Raw genomic sequence first — 22,062 nt, 5'->3', positions numbered from 1 at the left:
GGTTGCTTGGGACATATACAAAAAGATATTTCTGGGGCTCAGTCAGTTAAGCGTCTGTCTGACTCTTGGTTTCAGCTCAGGTCATGATCTCATGGGTTGTGAAATCAAGCCCCTCATGGGGCTCCACGCTCAGCGGGGAGTCTGCTGGGAAATTCTCTTCCTCTGCCTGTCCCCCACTTGTTTGCTTACGCTCCCTCTCCCTCTTTCTCAAATAAATAAATAAATATTTTTTAAAAAGGATATTTCTGCAGCCTACCTGTGATATAATGTCAAGAACAGTATTCCTTTAGACTACCTCAAATAGGGGGCTCTTGCCTGGCTCAGTCCAAAGAGTATGGCGACTCTTGATCTGGGGGTCGTGGGTTCAAGCCCCACTTTGGGTATAGAGATTACTTAAATAAAGAAATAATTTTTAAAAGAGTACCTCAAATGGTACTTGAGAAATCCTGTTAGAAAATGAGTATTGCCATCTATACTGCCACGAAGTCCCAATGAGACCAATATTGCATGGTTATGCAGAAATGATTCCATTTTCTCTGTTCTTTTACCTGGATATGATTGTATTATATCCTTGAATGACTGTATAAGATTCCTTGCATCCAAATGGAATTTGTATCCTGTATTGTTTCACTAGCTGGCACAAAATGGCTATATATGGTCCCAAAATAGGCTATAAATCCAGTGAAATCGCAACTTCTACTCCTTGTGGATCAACCGACTCAGAAAAGAGAAATGTTAATGTGAACAAGAAGAATTTAGTGAACATTCAGACTAAAGAAAAAAATCAATTTATGTATTGACCTTGGAGAAAAGCATTGAAGTGAGTATGTGAGAGATGACCAGGCCATTCTGCGAAGATAGGGCTACGCCTATGTCCCAGGCTAGACAAGTGGGAAACAGTAAAATCTGTCTCATCAGGAGAAGTCTCCACTCCCTTACCCCTTTCTAGGTAAAAGAGCTCGCTGAGTACTGCTGAAAGGAGCGCTGCATATCAGAATGCTCACAGTAAGGAAACCCATTAAACCAGAGAATCGGTGGTGGCTTCCAAAGCCTGTCTGCCTGTGCGGGAGTGAAGACTTCACCCAAGCATTCTCTCCCTGGAAGCCCCTGGCCACACTAATTCATGGCCACATTGATTCCTACTGGCTGGGAAGTGGCCTTGACTTAGAATAGTGCCTCTCAAACTTGAATATATATGGGAATCACCTGACAAACTGGGGAGCTGGGGAGCATGTAGAATCAAAGTCTAGGGAGGGGCCTGAGCCTCTATATTTCTAGAAAGCTCCTGTGTGATGCTGGTTCTTCTGGTTTGGTACCATGCTTTGGGTAATAAGGATTTAGACTTACCACTTTTCCCTTTCACATGAGAATAGGAAAAAGCATTCAAGAAAACTAGTTTTGCAAAGTTTGCAGTAGCCAAGGAACATTTTTCCAGGTGTCTCAATGTGAATATGGATTAAAGAATAAGACAGCGAGGGTTTTTCTTTTGTTTAAGATTTTTAAAATTTATTCATTTGAGAGACAGAGAGAGAGCATGTACAGGCATAGCGGCAGGGTGGGGCGGGGGAGGTGGATAGGGAGAAGCAGACTCCCTGCTGAGCAGGGAGCCTAACCTGGTGCTTGACCCAGAACCCAGAACCCTGGGATCATGTCCTGAGCTGACAGTAGATGCTTAGCTGACTGAGCCACCCAGGTGCCCAAGAATAAGACAGTTCTTACATCACCTCCCCCCCGAAGCAGATGGCTGACTAAGAGAAGCTTCAGAATGAGTACTTCTTCTGAAATCTCTACAGAGTCAGGATTTTACAAATGAGTATTATTACAATTTATTACCTTGTTTGACAATGACATGAATTTAAAATCTAGGCCCCTAACAAAAATTTCAAAATGAGTCCCTTCACTTTTTGTGGAAAACTCAATAGACAGATTTCTAACGTACTCAATCTGAAAAGCAGGCCTACCCAGACTCAGGATTATCCCTGTGCTGCCATCCAGGTACACAGAAGACTTCTCATTTATTGATTTGTTTATTCATTTGTCAAATTAAATCCATCTGTAATCTCACTACCTGGAGACGTTCATTGTTGGCTTTAGCTAGTCACAAGTCATCATGTAGGATATGTTACAAATCACTTACGCTTCTCAACTTCTCCTTTATTTCGAGAAAGTATTTCAACCTTTATGCTTCTACTCAAACCCAGACAGAGTGGGTTTCTAAGAAAACATCTTACATTTCCAGAAACAATGCTTTATGCATTAAAGAATATTGGACAATTTATTGGTACTAGTCCTTATTGTTTCATTGTCAAGTGTCAAGATTGTAAAGTGTATTTTTTTGATTTAAATTAGGTTTGAAGACTATAGAGATAATTATCAACAAATGGGTTTGATATATTAATTATTACTTATTATTTGACATATTACTTATTACAAACATCAATATCCTTTTGGTTAAATTTTCTACTTTAAAAGCTATCTTGGACTTCATTCAGTAGAGATAAGAATCTGAAAGTTAAGAAAGTGATTGTTTAAAAGAAGAACAAAACTATTTAAGCAATTTTAGTACACCTACATTAAAACACCCAACTTCCCAGTCCAATAAAAATAAGAATGAAGAATGAGGTAACCTCTCACTATATGCGTATATATATATTATATGTACATATGTATACATAAATACACACTCTGGATTTTTGCTTCGATGCCGTGTAGTGTGTATATGTAGTAATTATATACACATATGATGGTCTATTTCAAGGTGAGACCATAAAAGTTCACATTTACTTGTTTTATTCCCTTTTCTGTTCTCCTCATTGCAATTTTCTGTTCTTTTCAGTGGAAGGAAGAAATGTCACTAGAACAGAGAGTGGGTGGAGTGGTTGGGATAACCAAAAGTCTTTGTTAGACTTTATCAAATACATAACCAGAAAAATGAATTTTAATACATTGGCGTGATTCCCAGTTGGAGGAGAAGACAATCCTATCTTCATATCATGCTTACTTCTTTGTTGGTTGTTTATTTACTATGACTATGATTAATGTAAAAATGTTTCACTGAAAATGAATTTAACTATGCCTTAGAAAAATTTTGTAAGACGACAGAAATATAGCAAGTGTTTTTAGTTTTAAGTTTATGATATAGAAATATAACAGCTAGATATTAATATCATTCCCCTAAATACTCCATATATTCCTAATATCTTTACTCAGTAGCACAGAAAAGAAACATGCACTCTCTTAAAATTCCATATCCTTATTTATTCATTCATCCAATAGCCTTTTAAGTATCTTCCATATTCTACACATTTTCTTAGGGCCTGGAGGGACACAGGAGAAGAGAGGGAAACATAGTCTTACTATATGCATTCAATTAACACTTACTGGATGCTCCTGTAGTATTTTCTAGCTCTTCTGAATATAAGTAGTTAAAGGAGATAAAATACTTCGGTGGTTTAAATGTCATCTTGTAAAACATCTTTCAATCCTAAACTAATTGCTCCTTTGTCTGTATTCTTGTGTTACTTCACATGCACCTGCATCGTAACAAAGGTTACACTGCGTTAGACTTTTGTGTTTGAATGTCTGTCTGCTCCCTGGTGTCTCCATGAGGGTTGGAACCCTGTTTTGTTTGTCTTACCTCATAAAGATCGTAGTACTTGCCCGAGTGAGTGACTGACTAGTCTTCAGGAGGATTGAATATGTCCCTTTGCCTTCAGAAAGCTTTCGTTTCAATGGCGATGGAAAAGGAGAAAGGGGGATACAATCATTAAAAAAAGTGACATTCTATGAGAGATGGGTTGTCCTTGGAGCACCTGTCTGGCTCAGTCAATAAAGTGTGGGCCTCTTGATCTCAGGGTAATGAATTCAAGCCCCATGATAAAAATAAAAACCTACTTGGGGGCGCCTGAGTGGCTCAGTGGGTTAAGCCTCTGCCTTTGGCTCAGGTTGTGATCTCAGGGTCCTGGGATCAAGCCCCACATCAGGCTCTCTGCTAAGCAGGGAGCACCGCTGCCCCCCTCCCCCCACCCGCCACCACAACAGCCTGCCTCTCTGCCTACTTGTGATCTCTGTCAAATAAATAAATAAAATCTTTAAAAAATAATAATAAAACCTACTTTAAAAAAGGGGGACGGGGCTGTCCTTCATGAAATTTTTTCCATTAATGGATTCCCAGTAGAATAACAGTTTAAAGAGAGGGAGAGGATTTCTTTAACATGCTAAGTGAGGAATGTTAGTTAGCCACTTCATTAAAGAAAAAAAAAAAGATTATTTTCTGGGTATTTAAATAAAATCTTATGGGAATCATGTTCATATATCATAGCCACATAGTTTTATATAAACTGAACAGACCCAAGGATGTAATAATTATATCGACAGCTAGATAAGCATTTACTAAATCTTAGGCAAAAAAACAACTTAACACCCACCCCACCCCACCCCCGCCATCAGAATTTCCACATATTTGAATGTTTGGTGAAAAACAGTCAAAGCAACGAACTGGAGGATCAGCAGGGAAGCAAGAGGCAGATGCCCTCTCCTGATGAACTTTACTTCACTATTGGGTCCTGATTTGTCACATCCTCATTCCTTTCCCTGGTGCACACAAATCAGTGTCCCTACACTTTGCCTCAGATGGGCAACATCTTCTGGTGGTGGTTGTTTAACGGATAATTTACATTCTTGCTCTAAATCATGTCCTCTCCTCTTTAAATTCATCCGCTCAGCCATAAACCATATTGTCAAGTAGTGTGAGAGCTGTGTGCCTGCATATTTTGCATCATATATAGCATGATATGATACATATAAAAATACGTACCATGTATATCATATGTAATATATATAAATATACATATTTTATATATAAGCATATATATTTTAAAGATTTATTTATTTTAGAGAGGGAGAGAGCAAGCATGTGGGGTTGTATAGAGGGAGAGAAAATCTCCAGCAGATTACCTGCTGAGTATGGACCTCTGATGCAGGGCTCAATCCCATGACCCCAAGATCGTGACCTGAGCTGAAACCAAGATTTGGACGCTTAACCAACTGAGCCACTCAGGTGCCCCAACATGTAATGTATTTTTGGCACACCCTAGTTTAGAATCTCTTTTTGAATGAGTCAGAAAGACAGTGAATGAGGGAGTAATGAGTAGAAACTGCACAAACAGAATTTCAGTTACCAGTAAAATACCTGTTTACTGAATGCCACAGCCTCGCAGGATAAATGCCATCGACTCAAAGAGACTTCATGGCTATTGAAAAACAGCTCTTTTAGTGATCAAAAATGACATCACGGTTTCACAAAGTAAGAATTTTATTGAGGAAGAATTAGAGCCAACAACACAGAGCAACAAAACAGGAAGGCGAAGTTAATGCCTCCACTTTCCTTGGCATACCCATTTCACTATTTTTCCATCTTAACCCCCCCATTACCCCCAAAAGACTCTCTTGGGGAACACATGGAAATTATTCATTAGTGTTGTCTGAGTGAAAATACGTGCAGTCCATAGAATGCCTTGATGACCTTTCACATAAATTGACCACTTCTAGATTTTTCAAAAGAGGTTGAATAGATTTAAGGGAGTTTTCTGAATTGTCACATTAGTTGCAAATATAGTACTTTCAACACAGAGCTAGACGTTTATTGGAGAGAGGACCTAAAGAAGTCACTATATATTTTGAATATGATTTTGAGTCATCGTAGGAACAGCCTGAAGTCAGGCCCCAAAGTATAATCACTTTATATTGCCAGAAGGACATAACAAGATAACCTATCTCGAGAAAACTGGAGTCTACAGGGCCAAATTATTGGCTTATCTCCGAAGGCTATATCATTTACTTCTTTTAGTGGCTTTGACCTATAATTATCACCTTCTTTGTTAACGGTGCTTGAGGAGTCCAACTGCCTTGGCCATCTTAATGGTGGTGAGTTGAGCGGTGATGAGCGTTTGTTTACATTCCTGAACTGAAAAGAATCTTCTCCACCACACTGCTGCACAGGCACAGTGACTGATAGACATCTTGTTTCTCCAAGATTAGGTAATGAGTGGTTGTGACCATGCTTCCAGCCTCACTCAGCTGGAAAGACAACCTCTTGTGTCGAAAACAGTAAGAACTATAAAAATCTTCTGAAGGTATCTCTAAAGTCGTAGAGCAATTAAAGTCTGTGACTTTTCACTTAGCAGATACGATGTTTGTTTCTGTTTGTTTATAGCATTCTTTTTATTCGTAGGTTACAAAATATATCTCTGTATATATATAAATTCATATGTATATATAAAAATGTATATATATGTGGATTTTTTTGCATAAAGGTTGAAATTTTGAGTCAATAGTACACACACAAACAAACACACACACACACAGATACCCCTTCAAGAAAAATCAATCTGAGACAGGTATTTCAAGAGAAATGTAAAATGAAACAAAAATGGATTCCCAAGTTTTTTTAGGCTGCAAGTGCTCATTTAGATGAATGCTTCAGCTCTGTTATATGTGATATTTCCAAATATGCCAATAACATGCGAAAACTATCTCAGATACTATTCCTAATAATTTTTATAGATCTGGAAAAAAATGTTTTAAAATATCAATATATTTTTTTAAGAATTTTAATTGCTAGAAATGTTTAGCTACTGAATGGAAAATATCGATATAATTACAGTTTTAATGAATTTTGATCACGATAAAGTCCCTTTTAATATTTAATATATTCTCTGGTTCAAAACCGGTCAGTTAGATTTTGCTTCGCTGGGGTGGATTTTCTACTCTCAGAAAGTTGTCGATCTTTCTGAGCCGCTTAAAAGAAAGTTCTCCTTAGAAAGCAAAGAAATTCTTTGCAAGCTACAAAATCACTGGGTTTCGTCCTAATACTGATCTTCAACCAACATACACGTGGAAATGTTGTCTTTTGATGCAGACCTCTAATGCCTGAGGAATGCAAAGCCACGGTACAACCTGCGCAGACACTGACTTCAGAGTGTTCCCGGCTCTGTCGGAACGGCTACTGTACCCCAACGGGCAAGTGCTGCTGTACCCCAGGATGGGAAGGGGACTTCTGCAGAATTGGTGAGTGTTTTTGCTGTCCCCAGGAAAGACCGGGCATTGGACAGTCCTGGGGAACTCAAGAACCTAACATCAGCTATTTATTCTAGAATGATCAACGGTTCAAAACTTATCCATTTATCATAATAACGCTTAGTCTGTTTCTGAACTTGCAAATGAAATCTTTCCCGTGTTCCTATTTTAAACAATTCACTTCTCTAAGTTAATCGTAAATGTAAAAGACTTCTAAATAATTGAGTCCTTTCAAAAGGTACAGAATGAACATAGCACAACTCAATCATCTGTACAGGCTCTCAGTCCTAGGTTTGAGATTTCACACCAGCCAATGACCTAGTGTTTGCAAAGCCCCTCTCCCAAGTGCCAGCATTTTCCAGACACCCCATAAATGCCCTCCCTAACTTTACTGCTTGCTTTCTTGCTACAGTGCACTAAAAACAGGGTTTTTCAGTGGGTGTTATTAAATAAAAGGGGAAAACGCAATTATCTAGAGGCACATTATGAGATTTTTTAATTCTTTTTCCCACTCCCTTGTGACCCATCAACTAGGTGTGCAGCTGCTCAAAGACAGCCAAAGAGATTTATCCCAGGGTTACTCTATCCTTTAACCAGGGATTTCCTCAATTACATGCAGCGATGTTTAAATTCTGCTTGATGTGAAGAAAGTTAGATAAACTCAGACACCTAGTTTAAGATGTATATATTGAAAGTGCATTTTCAGGAGAAATTTTCTTTTATTTTATCTACGAGATGATGCTAAATCTGTTGTGGGAATCATTTCACAGTATATGTAAACCAAACCATCATGCTGTGTACCTGAAGCTTACACGGCAATGCCTGCCATTTATTTCTCAGTAAAACTGGAAAAAGTTTCCCATAAGGATAAGTGCATTTTTAAATGCAAATGCATTTTCTTACAAACAACAACCAGCACATGCATAATCTTACAAAAGAACTTGATCTCTGCTATCTCAGATGTTAAAGTATCTCTTGCCAATGAAAATGTGTTCAAGTTCATATTTTATATTATCTTTAATGCCTAAATGTTGTCTTTTCTTTATTCTAAACATACATTTGTTTCAAAAATTATAACCACAACTTGTCTATATATTGTCTAACAAAATGTAGCCAACATTTAAAGTCACACATACAGTATACATTTTAAGCTTAAGTTGCTTCAGCAGGGATAACCCTATCTGGTTGATTAATACTAGGATTATATGTTTAGGAGAGAGCTGTCATAATCAAAGCTCTAAGTAATTACATCAGTTAAAACAAATATTTATTTTTATTGACCCTTTCTGTCTTTTTTTCCATAGTTGATTCAAAAATAAGAATCACTGTTCAAATGCACAAATATTCTAATTCTTGATACTATATCTTTCTTCTGCTCCCTTTAATGCCTGATGATACCTATTCTCTCTGCTTCTTTTATACAGTGTTCATTCTGTTGTACTTCTTACTTTGTATTTTGCCTAACCTCTTAAGTCACCTCAAGTTAGCAGATAACAAAAATTTACTGAGTGCCTTCTAGTAATAGTATGTTTAAACTGAGGGTAAACAAATTATTTTGAATATAAGTGGCATTATACATACCATTATAGATAATAATAATAATAACAGGTGATGTAGATGAAAACAGACATTCTTTGAAATAACATAAAGTTTGATTTCAGTTGGGGGCGCCTGGGTGGCTCAGTGGGTTAAAGTTTGATTTCAGTAAAGTACTTTCATCTTTCTACTAGTTGGTTTAAATAGTTTGAATATATGATAAACCAGAACCATTTTATAAAAGTTATCTATTCATGATGTTTTTGACAACAAAGCAAGAGCTTTATTCATACACTAACATAGTTTGTCTTCTACAAATTTAAAAAAAAAAATCTCTAATTATTCTCTTGTTTTTTCCTTTTCATTTGTCAGCCATGGACCCCTGGGTTGTTTTTTTTTTTTTAAGATTTTATTTATTTATTTGACAGAGAGAGATCACAAGTAGGCAGAGAGGCAGGCAGAGAGAGAGGAGGAAGCAGGCTCCCTGCTGAGCAGAGAGCCCGATGCGGGCCTTGATCCCAGGACTCTGAGATCATGACCTGAGCCGAAGGCAGCGGCTTAACCCACTGAGCCACCCAGGCGCCCCAGACCCCTGGGTTTTGATTAATGCATTTGAAAAGGTTAAAATAACCTTGTCCCCTAAAAGTATAAAGAAACATGTTCAAGGAATTCAATTCTGTCTACAGTTGCTGCACATCCCAGATTTAGCCCATCAATAAAACACAGTTAACATATACAACCAACTTTATCTCTGCATCTCATTTTAGCAGTAGATCTTTTTTTTTAAAGGGAATTTATTTGTTCGTTTGTTTATTTATTTTAGAGAGAGTGTGTGCAAGCGGGGCTTGGGGGGACAGGGGCGGAGAGAGAGGGAGAATCTCCAGCCGCCTCCGTACCCAGAGTGGAGCCATGACCTGAGTCAAAACCAAGAGTCAGACATTTAGCTGACTAAGTCACTCAGGTGCAAAGTCCGCTGCATTTACCATTGCAGTGGTAAAAATCCTTATACGAAGAGATCCTGTGTATAGAGTCACCCTGAAAAGGATTACTATGAATATCCTTCCCTGGCTGACCGCACTGCCCCAAACAGGGGCTAAACAGTGTTATTGGAGATGAAACCATAGAATGTGCTCCCTGGGAGCAAAGAGAAAGAAGAATCCAAGGCGGTCCACATGGGAGAGATCCCATCTAACCTGAGAACTGACAGTTCCTTTATACTGCACCGAAGATGGTGAAGCCCTTAGGTCTCCCTTTCAGGCCTGGCCCTTCCCACTTTAAGGTCCGGCCCCAGAGGCATGGGAACATAGAGTTACTTGGAAGGCCCTCTTTTGGAAATGCCCTAGTGGAACAGAGGTTTGAAAGAGCTGAAATCCTCATTTTAAACAGAGTTCCGCAAGGGATTGAAATTGTTTCTCATGATCTCTGCTTCCCTGGAAATGTCTTCCATTCTCTACTGACTTCTAGCCCCCGCATAACCTGCTTTCCTTCTTGTATTCATTATCTTTTGGATATTTCTGTGACTGGCTACCTCCTCCTCTTCCTCCTCCCTTCCCCTACTCATCAAATACTTGTTGGCCTCCTACTTGGTGCTGTCTCTGACATACAGAATGATAGTGTGATTTTATTGCTTGGTTGTTTTTTTTTTCCCCTCCCAGCAAAATGCGAGCCAGCATGTCGTCATGGAGGTGTCTGTGTTAGACCAAACAAGTGCCTCTGTAAAAAAGGATATCTTGGTCCTCAGTGTGAACAAGTGGACAGAAACATCCGCCGAGTGACCCGGGCAGGTATTCTTGATCAGATCATTGACATGACATCTTATTTGCTGGATCTAACAAGTTACATTGTATAGTTTCTGGGACTGTTTGAATATTCCTTTCCAATGGGCATTTATTTTTTATCCTGTCATTAAAAAGAAAGACTGTTATCCCGCTACACACTTCCTGTGATTTCATTTTCTTTTATTAATTTAAAAATAATTTTCCAGAAATGGGCAGATCCTGTGTGTGTATGTTGGCACGTTTGTTCACCTAGGCACATACACACACACACTCACGACCCCTATACGCGTGGTTGCATAACAGATGGGTTTTAAAAATATATACTTCCTTGTGTGAAGTAATTTACACAGAAATTCCATTGTAAATTGATAACGGAATTTTTATGTAACCAGAGGAGATTATTTGACTTCCCAGGAATTTTCTGTCTGTAATAACTAAAGTCAACTTAATGGAGTTTTGAAACATGACTGTGCAATCTGATGGATCTAATAAAAAAAAGGCAATATTTTTATATTAAAGGATTATAACGTGAGAGAATGTTTCAGAACTCCCTGATGAATTTCCAAATGGGAGACTTGATATAAAATTGTAATCTTCATTTGTATCTGTGTATCCAGTTATAGAATGTTACTCACTTACCTTCTCATTGGCTGAGAAATCTGGTTACTCTAGTTTAATCTCAAGATTGTTTTCAAGTGTTTTATAATTAAATCATAACAGCATATTCTAAAATCAATCTTCCTAAAAGGTCTGCTTTTATTATATATTGTATCTAACAATAGGCACTGGGTTTGTGTTACCTATTTATATTTTTTATTTTATTTTATAATGTAGACATCACCTAGATGAAACACCTTTGCCCTGTCCTGTAAAATACTAAAGTTATATTTTTCACCAACTTAATTGGAAGGAAGGGGAGTGAGCAAACAGTCTTTAATGTGCTGTGGATCTAATCTAGCCATGTATCCTTGTGCCAACATGTAATCCTTAACGACGGATGAAAAAGCAAGAAAATAGCCAATCCTTATAAAATTCCAGCATTAAACTTATGTAAAGCGCTTTTCACCATAGCAAGACTGTCAGTGTATATGTGATTAGAATGTTGCACATTTCCCACTGAACAAAACTCACTGGGGAAGAGCTCACTTGTTCTTAACAAATCTTGGCTATGTAAGCTGTCACTTGTACAAATTTTTTAAATAATAATTCTCTCCAAATATGAGTTTTAATGTATATGTTCCTTTAGTACTCGATGAAAACCCTCTTTGGTTAATGTATGAATAATTTTTTGTAAATGTTCTGTTCAGGTTTTTAAAGAGAGGTCATGTTCTAAATTTAAAGCAGCAAAATTCTGATAGACATTTTTCCTACTCGTTTTCGCGGCCAGTGCTCCACATTCAGATCATAACAAAATTATATGGCCTCTTTGCACTACTGAGAAAACATCTCTCGTGATGTGCACACCGGCTCTAAGTTGTCCTGTAAACATCTGTTCTTCCAGAATCTAAATTGTACGCTAGCGTAGATTATGCAGCACAGGCTGACTCCTTACCAAATCTGCTCCTTACCTATAGGAATGTGAGCCTCAATTAAAAAGAATAAAATCGTGTAACTAGTGTTTCTCTATTGTTTTAAGGTGAGAGATTTGCAATTAAAGCACACTGAGCGTTTATGTAGAAAGGTTGTTTAAGTACACTGCTCTTGTCTTCCATATATGATTACTTAAGTTTCAAGTGACCTCATGCCGAATGGAAATGGGTTGAGAAATCTTGGTTCAGTGCTTAGTGAACAATAGCCTGCATTAAAAAGTGCATGCATAATTTTGCACAATTTAGATTCAATTGACAGTCTATTCAAAGAAGTCTCCGGATTAAATGAGCATGGAGACCAAATTGCCCTCTTACCCCAGAAAAGGGGTGGTCCCTTCTAGTCACACTAACACTTCATTGGCCCAAGAGTGTGACAAATCTTGCCCTGAACCTGCAGTAGCCTGCATCTGGAGGTTAATAGCAGTCTTTTGTCTCCCTTGCTTTCTCTTCATAGCCCTTTTACTGAATTCCATCACAGAAAGTTTTACAATTAAAAAAAAAAAAAAATGTCCTGACAACCATTTTTGTAAATGGACCTTACCATCTAATCGTCCCTTATTCAGTGTGGGTGACATTAACAAAATGTGAACTTCTGGTAAGGGAGCCAGCTGTCTAAATCTGTCAAATCGTGTGGTTTTATTACACATTCTCCTGTTCATAGTTGCACCGAAAACAATAAGGACACTGCTATAGATTGAGCAAAATCTGAAAAATCCGAGGTTTCTTCTTACACACTTAATCTTTCCAGCTCTTCAAAAGAATCTCTCCAAAAGAAAAGGTGTTCTATTGCCATTAATCCTCCTGTTTAAAAATATCTATATAAAACTGATCAGGCGCAGACTTTTTACACACTCCTTTCCCAAGTGAAAGAGTTTCCGATGTCTTAGAAAAGCATATGTACCCCAGGTGTCACTGCCTTTTCTATTGTGAGTCATTAGAATAAAAGACCAAAATCTTCTAAAAGAGGAGATAGTGAGAACCATGGATCTTAAATCTGAGCAAAGAAGTGAAGTCATCGGAGTCATTTCTTTCTCTTCTTGGCAGAGACGTAAAGAGCAGTGGCTAATTGACAGCTACAAAGCTGAAACTCTGTGATCATTTCAAAAACAATTTTTGGCTTTTTTTTTTTCCAATAAGACTTTTAAACTATGTGACTGGAGAATTATCTTAAATGCTCTATGATAGGCAGGTAGGAATTGGTTTCAAGCATGAGTTAGGGAAAAGTGATTGTTTTATCTTGTGAATGGCAACATCTACTTGGTTCTTAAAGCACACAATCAGAACGGAGAAAAATGTCCTTGGCATGAATGTAGATTCATGTGAGATGTGAGATAAAAATAAAATAAAGAGATAGAAAAATGTATATGATTATCCCTTTGTCCATTCTGGAGCTTAGGCTTTGGGTGTTAATTTAATGTGAAGTGCTATTAGGGTAGTTAGTTATAAAGGTTTGGAGAAAAACTCTCTACCACTGCTCTTGTTAGACTCTTGTGCTGGTTCATAGAACCTTTTTTCTTGCCAGTTAGTTAAGGTAATGAGAAGAAAACAGAATTGGCACATCATTAAATTGAAAAGAATGGAAGAGTTAAAAAAACAAACAAACAAACAAAACCTTGTGTGTTGATAAAAAGTTCCATCCATACCTTTTCTTCTTAGAATTGTGGCTATTGTAAAATATTTTATCACAAAGATACTCAGAAGTCTTCTCAGATAATGGACTACTTCATAAGGAACAGCGAAACCTACACATTCCAAAAATACAACCTAAATAGGTTTCATTTCAATACTTCAGAGCAGAAATCTCTATTGATTTCCTTGAAAATGATTACATACCGATGTATTAACAACTTTAATATGTTTCTTTTGATATTGCTTTTATCTCTCCATCATAAACCGTATAACAAGCTTACCAGGCGAAAGATACAAGGTTAGATGCTGTATCTAGGGTCTTTTAAAGTATCATTAACTTAAACTTAATTATTACTCTAACATTCTTAACTTTGAAACAGAAAAGAGAAGTCAAAGCCAAATCTTTAAGTGGAAAATAAGGTATACCACAGGCAGATGTAGTTGGCTGATCGATAAATTACAGTTCTGACATCTCTATGGAGTGTACCTATAGTATTTTTCTCTACCCCCACCCCTGCCTCTCTCTTTCTCTCTCTTCTCCCACCCACCCCCTATGTGTTCTTCTTCCATTAACCTCTTCTTCCCTCCCATTTCTATTGAATTTGACTGAACAGATATGTCCTCAGTGCACCCATAATGAAGATGTGCTGTGGTAGGTTGCTATTGATTTTCCTGCTTATGACCTTTTCTTTATTTTGCTAAAAAAATACCCTCTCCCACTGTCACATTTGCTCAGATGCTGTATCATGAACAGTAGACAAATACGAATAGACTAGATTGATCTATTACTGTTACGGAGAGAAATAATCAAACGCCTACATGACTACCAGCCTGGATGCTCCAGTTCACCTTGTTTCCATCATTCACAAACGGGAAAACACAAATATCCCAGGCAAGAGCTTGAGCTAACAGTAGGAAAAGCTAGTAGCTATTTCCTATTCAGGCATGACCATCTCTACAGAGTCTGTTTTGCAAAGGATTATTCCAGAGCTCTTCTTTGCCCACCTCTGGGACTCCGGGATGAGACTTGAACTGGCAGAGAAATCAGACCAAAGTCTCATGCCCCAAAAATGTACATATTTCTGTATCACCCGTAGGAAGTTAGTGGGCCCCTTATTATGAATGCTGGCAATACTTTCAGGAAGTTCCTCTTTAGAATATCCTGAAGAAATGTTTACTATCTTACATTCTTTCTCTTCATCACACTAACCCAAATTAGTCACGCCTCCAGGAATTAATGAAGTCAAAGAAGGTAGAAACTTAAGAACAGAAGAATTTCCATATTAAAAACACTAAAAACATGACCACAAGATCTGCCAAACACTAATCCTAGCCAACTCCAAGCTTCTTTCTCTTAAATATCTTCTCATAAGTTTTGGAAATTGCTTTAAAATAGCTGTAAAGGAGAGTAAGCTGTATTCAAGAGAGCATGAGGGTTGTCATGCTGTATTGTTCTCAATCATAGTAGTAGTTTTCCTAGCTGTCATTAAGAGATGTGTTCCTTTATCAAATCAGCACTTTCTTAAAATCTTAAAATCTCCAGTTACATATGAGCCCAAGGGACACCCATCACTTACCTTGCTTTCTTTTGTGAAGGTCATATATAAGCAGGTTGCAAAGATAAAAAAAAAAATTAATGGATTGATCACATTAACATAAAGCCTTAGGCCTAAAACTTGTTACTGCTTTTTTATTTCCTTGCAAGACTACACACTGACTTACAAAAAAAAAAAAAAAAAAAAAAAAAAAAAAAAGATATTAATTCAATGTGAATTCTAAAGTTACATGCCATTATATATCACAAAGTCAGACATCAAGTTTCAAGTTTTTTTGCATGTGTCGATTATATATTACTTAAAATCAAAATACATGTATACATATACATACAAATTAACAAATGCTTGGGGAGTTACCTCAATTGACTATAATATTTTAAGTTAAAGCACATTTTAGCACATAGGATTGAAAAAGCAGAACATTCACAGTGATGGGAAATTCATAAGGGATAAATTTAAAATAAGCTTTTCTTCACAGTTAGAGGCTAATTGCTATACATTTCCTTTTACACTAAAAAACAACTAGCCAATAGTATCCATTCACACAAATGATGTGTTGCAGGTTTGGTGTAGCCTCTGTCTAATAAGTATGTTGGATCTCTCTTTACCTCATTCTTAAAATCTGATCCATGTCTTTTCTAGAATAAATGAAGATTTCATGTATAGTAGAACCTAATACTATTAATACATTCTTTCCATAGCACTATTGAGAAATTGAATTGACAGTCTTGTGGGAAGTCAAGTATTTTCCATCTCTCATATTCACAGGACATTTTTGCACCAAGAACCATGTAGTAACAAGGTAAATGATAAAAATGTACTATGGAATTTGGGGGGCTTGACTCCCTAGGACATGTTAAAGAAGACTATTAATTTGAAAGAAACCCTTCTAATGCAAGTGAAAAAATTACCAAATTATTATCATCAATTAGCATAAAAGAAATCTGCAAAGAAATTCCTATGTCTTTCCTGGCTTTACCTGGGATTAACTTTGTCCAGTTTTAAAGAATAGTTAACTTTATCATTCTTCCAACATGTTTTAGTTTTCCCAGCTGTTCATTTTCCTCTGGGTTGTTGACAAATGGGACAATTTGTCTGTAATCTTATTCACAGAAGATACCAGAACAAACCCTTGTTTGAACTTCTGTTAAAAGGTGAAAAGCTGTAGGAACCAGTAGTGAAAGCAGGTACATGTTTGAGGGAGCACAGTTAATACAGGTATTAGCTGGAATTTCTATAAATGTTCATCTGAAGAGAAACAACCAAAATGATGGACTCAGATAATCCTTCTAAATTTGACTTAATGTGATTTATTTAACCCAGTTATTATAACATGCGGTTTTCTTGGATCAATCCTGTATTATTCAGCTATCCTTCCATTTATTAATTCCACAAATATTTATTGAAGTGCCTAGTATGGTTATGTGCTACAGAAAAGGCAAGGACGTTTACTGTGCGGGATTGTGAACCCAGTGGGTATGATGAACTTGTTCGAAGCAAAAGACAATAATCAAACCCAACCAGCTCCAATTCAGCTCAACTTTAGAATCCAGCAAGAATAGTAAAGATGGCCTGAAGTACATCTGTGTGTATCTGTACGTGTGCACACACACATGTATATATATTTATCTATCTGTACAAACACTACATATGTATACACACTATCTATGTAATATATAATATATGTATAATGCATATAAATTCTAACAAGTGTATTTGTGTTATCTTTAAAATAGAACATTGTATCTTGAAGTGGTAAATGCAGAGAATTGGTTTTTATTGTTGATCTGTGGATTTAATGATTTTTAGGTGAAAAGGATGTTTAAGTGTACAATTTCTTTTCTTAATTTAATATATTTATGTAAATGCATGCCTGAAAATTGGTTAGATTGGCTGTGTTTGTGTCCTTTAACATGATCAAATGTATTAAACTTTATCTTAAGACCTGATGTACATGTGCTATTCTAAAATTCTTTTTTTAGTATTTGGAAGTTTTTCCTAAATACTCATACCGATGATATAAATGCTTATTTTTAAATATTCTGTACCCAAACTACTTCTTCAAAATATCCTTGCCTTTTTCCATTTTTCATGTTCTAATTTTAAAACTTTATTCCCCAAAGTATATGCCAACATTAAGGATCGGTTATTGCATATATATATATATCTTGAAGGGCCATAGGATGTTATGGTGATTTAAATGTATCCTATGTTGTAAATGACTTAAATCTGATCCTTTTAATCCAGTTAGACTCACTAAGGGAAAATGTACAAGAGCTCCTGAAAGTGCTGAGTGCCCACATTGAAACAAAGAAGCATGTAGAAAAGGTGGGACATGAGAAAAGGTGATTGCAGATACCCCCAAAACTTTGTTGACCTTGCTTTGTTTCTTTCAGTGGACCTTAGCAAGAGTCTTTGTATATGGTCAGATATGCTGTTTTGTGAACATAAATTTTAAATCTGCCAATTTTCTTTAGAAGAGCAAAAAGATTTCATCTGGGTCTCCTTTCTTCCTGAATAAATACATCTCTTTGACCCATTGAGAGGAAAAGCTCTTTCTGCATAAGACATGATTATTTCTAAGAGAATAAACAGTGTTATAAGGTACTTATTCAAAGATACTCCCTGAGGCCAGATTAGTCTCTAAAAGTTTTAAGTTACATAAAAATCACCCCATGAAAAGTATTCTTTAGCTCATTTCACAGTGGCCTGGGAGGCCCCTGAGTTCTGTCTTCCTCAGGCACTGCCCTCTGGTTCTTAGCATGTGTCCCCACCACTTAGCCCTCACTCACCCTGTGTTTCCTGTCCATGGCTGTCCTTCCCAACCAGATTAGAAGTCTCCTGAGAATATCTTCTACTCCCATAAACCTGACAGACCTAGAGCAGCTCCTGCGTAATTGCCATAAGGAAAAGAATAATCATACGTAGGTAACAGCCTAGAGACTCGAGCGTTTCTTGCTGTTGCTAATTTCTCTGGGTTCCTTCCCTCTTCCTTGATTGGCTTCTGAACTCTGCCATCACCAGGGTAATCAACAACCCCTGCATTCAATTCCCTTTGTTGTAAATACTTGAAATGGTTTCTGTCTTCCTTTTTTAGAACCTGATACAAGTGTTCATAAGAGTGCTTCAGACACAGATGAGGAGAGATAACAGTCGTGGAATTACACAGCGACATGATGAGATCTCCTGTAGGAGAACACATTCAGAAATCATTGCCTCGAATCCCAATGTGATCACAGGAAGATGTAATCAGAGAAATCTTCCTCTAAACCTGATACAAACCCTTAAATTATTCAGGCAGCTACCAATGAAAAAGGCCAATACTCTCACAGTTGTCATTAAGAATTGTCATACGTAAAAAAAAAAAAAAAAAAAAAGAATTATCATACTTCACATATGTACTTGAGCTTCTAAAAAGAAAGGGGAGGGTGAGACAAAACAAAACAAGAAACTATCAGCTTCAAGTTTTGTCCAGGAGTCTACTAACATAAGAGATAATTCCTTGAACTTACTTCCTTTCACACTTTTTTTGGTTAAGATCTTTGTAGACTTATGTACCATTTCCAAATGAAGTACAACTTAAAATAGCAGCTACACTTAGTATCGCATCAGAAAAAACTCTCAGGTTTTCCTATTTGGAGTCCCATACAATTCCCTCTAGATATTAAATCCTACCATCATTTGAAGAAGTTAGAAGATAAAAGGAAGAAAAACAACTTGGATGAAATATTTCTTTTTCATTTCCATAATTTGATTTATGTTTGATTTCTATGCAATATTTTCAATGCTTAAAACAAAATTTAAAAAAGGAAAAGAGGGGGCAGGAAAAGGAAGGGAGAGGCCTGGGTAACTCCTGCCTAGGAAATTCATTCTTCTTGGGAACATGCCCACATCAGAAACTACTTGAACTCACTCTTGTAATTTAATAAGATGTTGTCAGATGCTTTTGACATATTTATAGCCTTATAATTAAAACTACTTGATGCAAAATCCATGTGCTTGATGTAAAGCAATTTATATTATCATAGACACTGTGTTCTATGATCTATAGCTACTAAAAACCATACATGCCAGGTGGATTGGCAGCAACCCTGGCTAGGGATGTGAGATGTGGATCCTGGGCTTGTGTCTCTAATTATTTAGACAGGTAACAATGCATAAGTCTCTCACTGCACCGCGACTCAGTTTCTTTATGCATAAAATGAGAGACTTAGGTTCCATCGGATCTAACAGGTATTGCTACTAGATATTATTATAGCCAGGATTCATGTAGATTGCAGATCTGAAATTGGCACATCTTCGAAATCTGTTAATTACCCCCATTTCATTAATTTCATTAACTAGAAAAGATACTTTTATTCATTTTCTTCTCGTCTCTCAGCCTCTTCTCCTACCTTCTGTGGGTCTTTGTTGTTTTCTCTGATGTATTCTTGGAATCAAAGTACTTGGTTCATTTTTTAGTCCTTTCCTGTTTCCCACAGCTCTCTCTCTAAATTTCTACCACACTATCTAATCTCTGGCCATCATTTGCTTTGTGTACAAGAAGTACACTGTTACAGGGAGGTTACCATTCCCTCCAGGATCCTTATTGTCTAATTTTGCTGTCAGAATCTGAGAGAAACATTATTCTCTCTTCGCGAACTGTATTCTCAAGAAGACCGCTATAGGCACCCTACCTGACAGATAGATACCATATTCTAGTGAGAGGCAGGGCATAAATGCCTGATAGACATCATCTAAAAAGTGAACAATTCATGATACAGAAGTGTCAGCCTTAAGAATAAAATAGCCAGTTACTTAACTAGTAAAAATTAGTTTATTTGAGAATAGCAGAGGAAATACCATTTGGGACATGCAAAATATGATGAACAAAGGCAAGTCCAAAGAACAAAGGAGTGGGGCTTGTGGGAAAGAAGGGATTGTTTTGAACAAAAGTTTCTTGGAGGACAGCAGAATTTGAGGTTATGGTGGCTTCTCATTGGCTGAGTTGTTGCTAGGCCAGAAGAAAATCTTCCTTCTTTCTGCTGGAGTATGTAAAGTAAGTTTCTTCTTGCTGGGGAATGTAGAGTAAGCTGTAATAAGTGGTACATGAGTGAGAACTCTCTTCCTTGCTTCCTGACTTGCCTTTTAATTCGGTTTCCTTTATTTTCACATTTGCCCCTTTGGATCTAGGTCTTCCCTCAAATGCATCAGTGCTCAAGAATCTGGTTGTTTATTTAGTAAATGTTTTTGTCTGTCTATGTATCTTGGTGCCAGGAAGGACCTTTCCTGAGAGTTATGTCCCACACTACAGAGAAAGTAGGTGGAGATGGAAACCATAGAAGCCACATTTGAACAACAATAAAGGTAGAAGGAGGGGCTCTTAGGTATTTTCCACTCTTAAGTTCATATCTTGTCACGACTGTATGCACTGGAAATCATCTCAAAACACTGAGCTAACATCATTCTATTTTTAGTGTATCACTTCTGCAGAGATTCGACAGGCAACAGGTACAAAGTTTAAAAGTAATTATGCAAAACAGAATTAAAAGTAACATGACAGGGATGCCTGGATGGCTCAGTGGGTTAAGCCTCTGCCTTCGGCTCAGGTCATGATCTCAGGGTCTGCGGATCGAGCCCCACATCAGGCTTTCTGCTTGGCGGGGAGCCTGCTTCCCTCTCTCTCTCTCCCTGCTGCTCTGCCTGCTTGTGATCTCTGTCTGTCAAATAAATAAATAAAATCTTAAAAAAAAAAAAAAGTAACATGACAAATCCAAATTGTATGATGGCTCTGAACCATGACTATAAGACCTGAAAGTAGCCAACTGAACAAACCAAACAATCATGGAGAGTTGGGTAAAATCTATTGTTATCAGTGCCCTTGTTCCCTGATCCCATATAATTGTGTTTCTACCACTACTGGCATTTATTCAGATATAACAAGTGGTATTAGCTATTGCACAAATGCCTCTTTCTTCAGCAAATAGGTAATCAAGGGCTATAAGATTGTCCAAAACTACCTTAGCCAATGAGTCAAGTGACCATTGTTGAGTATACTACTGCTTTGGTTGTGAAATCGGCTGGCTCTCTTAACATTGGGGAGAGGTTTTTAATCATACATGTTCATTGGCACTTACTCTGACCCAAGGAAGGAAGGCTGTCCCAACTGGGGCAAACCCAGAGTTATGTGTGACTCCTGGAAGTTTCTGTTTAAGATGGCCATAGAAGCTTAATGGGGTGGACCAATGGGAGGACCATGGGAGGTTTCTGAGTTGTTACAGATATTAGCAGATATTATTAGACATTGATCTCCAATTCGCCAGCTATCTAAACATTCATATGCCCATTAAAATGCTATCCACCACAGACCGAAAGGAAGCCAGGTAGAGCACAGATGACCCAGCTAAGGTCTGGTCATTGAAAGACCCATTAGCTGAAATATCCTGATCGACCTTCTAAGCAAGGGGTCAGAGGAATTGGGATGACATTCTGTGAGGTACCATCCACTCCTAAAGAGATCTTTTTAAAAACTCTTGTAAAAAGGAGTTAGGCATAAGTGCAGGGGGATAGATCGTATTAAAATAAGGAAAACAACATGGGGAACCAAATATCCTACAGTTTTCAAAAGTGGAGGTGTTTAGTGAGCTAGACAGTAATGACTAGGGAGAGGTTGAAACAAGGTATGGGAACACCTAGCTGTAATATCCTAAGGCAACAGTTAACATTCATAGTCTTGCAGGTATAATTGACGGAGGCAAGAGGGTTAAAGAGGGATTATTACAGGTAAGACCAAGAGGACTCTGACATCATGAACAGACTGGAGTCTCTGGTGACACATCCAGCAGCCAGAAAGTCCTTCCCGCCACCCCGTTTTTCTTCTCTCTGTCTTTTTTTAAGCAGGCTCCACACCCATCATGG

At 37.4% G+C, this 22,062-nt stretch overlaps 1 protein-coding gene across 1 annotated transcript in view; it reads left to right on the top strand.

Annotated features, from left to right (window-relative positions):
• Positions 1 to 17,114, top strand: part of HHIP (hedgehog interacting protein) — a 93,391-nt gene extending 76,277 nt beyond the window's left edge. The window contains exons 12-13 of the mRNA XM_082728264.1: positions 6,920 to 7,068; positions 10,269 to 17,114. Of these exons, the coding sequence (XP_082584390.1) occupies positions 6,920 to 7,068; positions 10,269 to 10,462 (343 nt within the window). The 3' untranslated portion in view covers positions 10,463 to 17,114. The remainder of the gene's footprint in view (positions 1 to 6,919; positions 7,069 to 10,268) is intronic.
• Positions 17,115 to 22,062: the final 4,948 nt, after the last annotated feature.

This window comes from Mustela nivalis (assembly GCF_964662115.1).
Source record: "Mustela nivalis genome assembly, chromosome: 4".
Classification (NCBI taxonomy): Eukaryota; Metazoa; Chordata; class Mammalia; order Carnivora; family Mustelidae; genus Mustela; species Mustela nivalis.
This window is presented reverse-complemented; position numbering and strand designations above follow the sequence as displayed.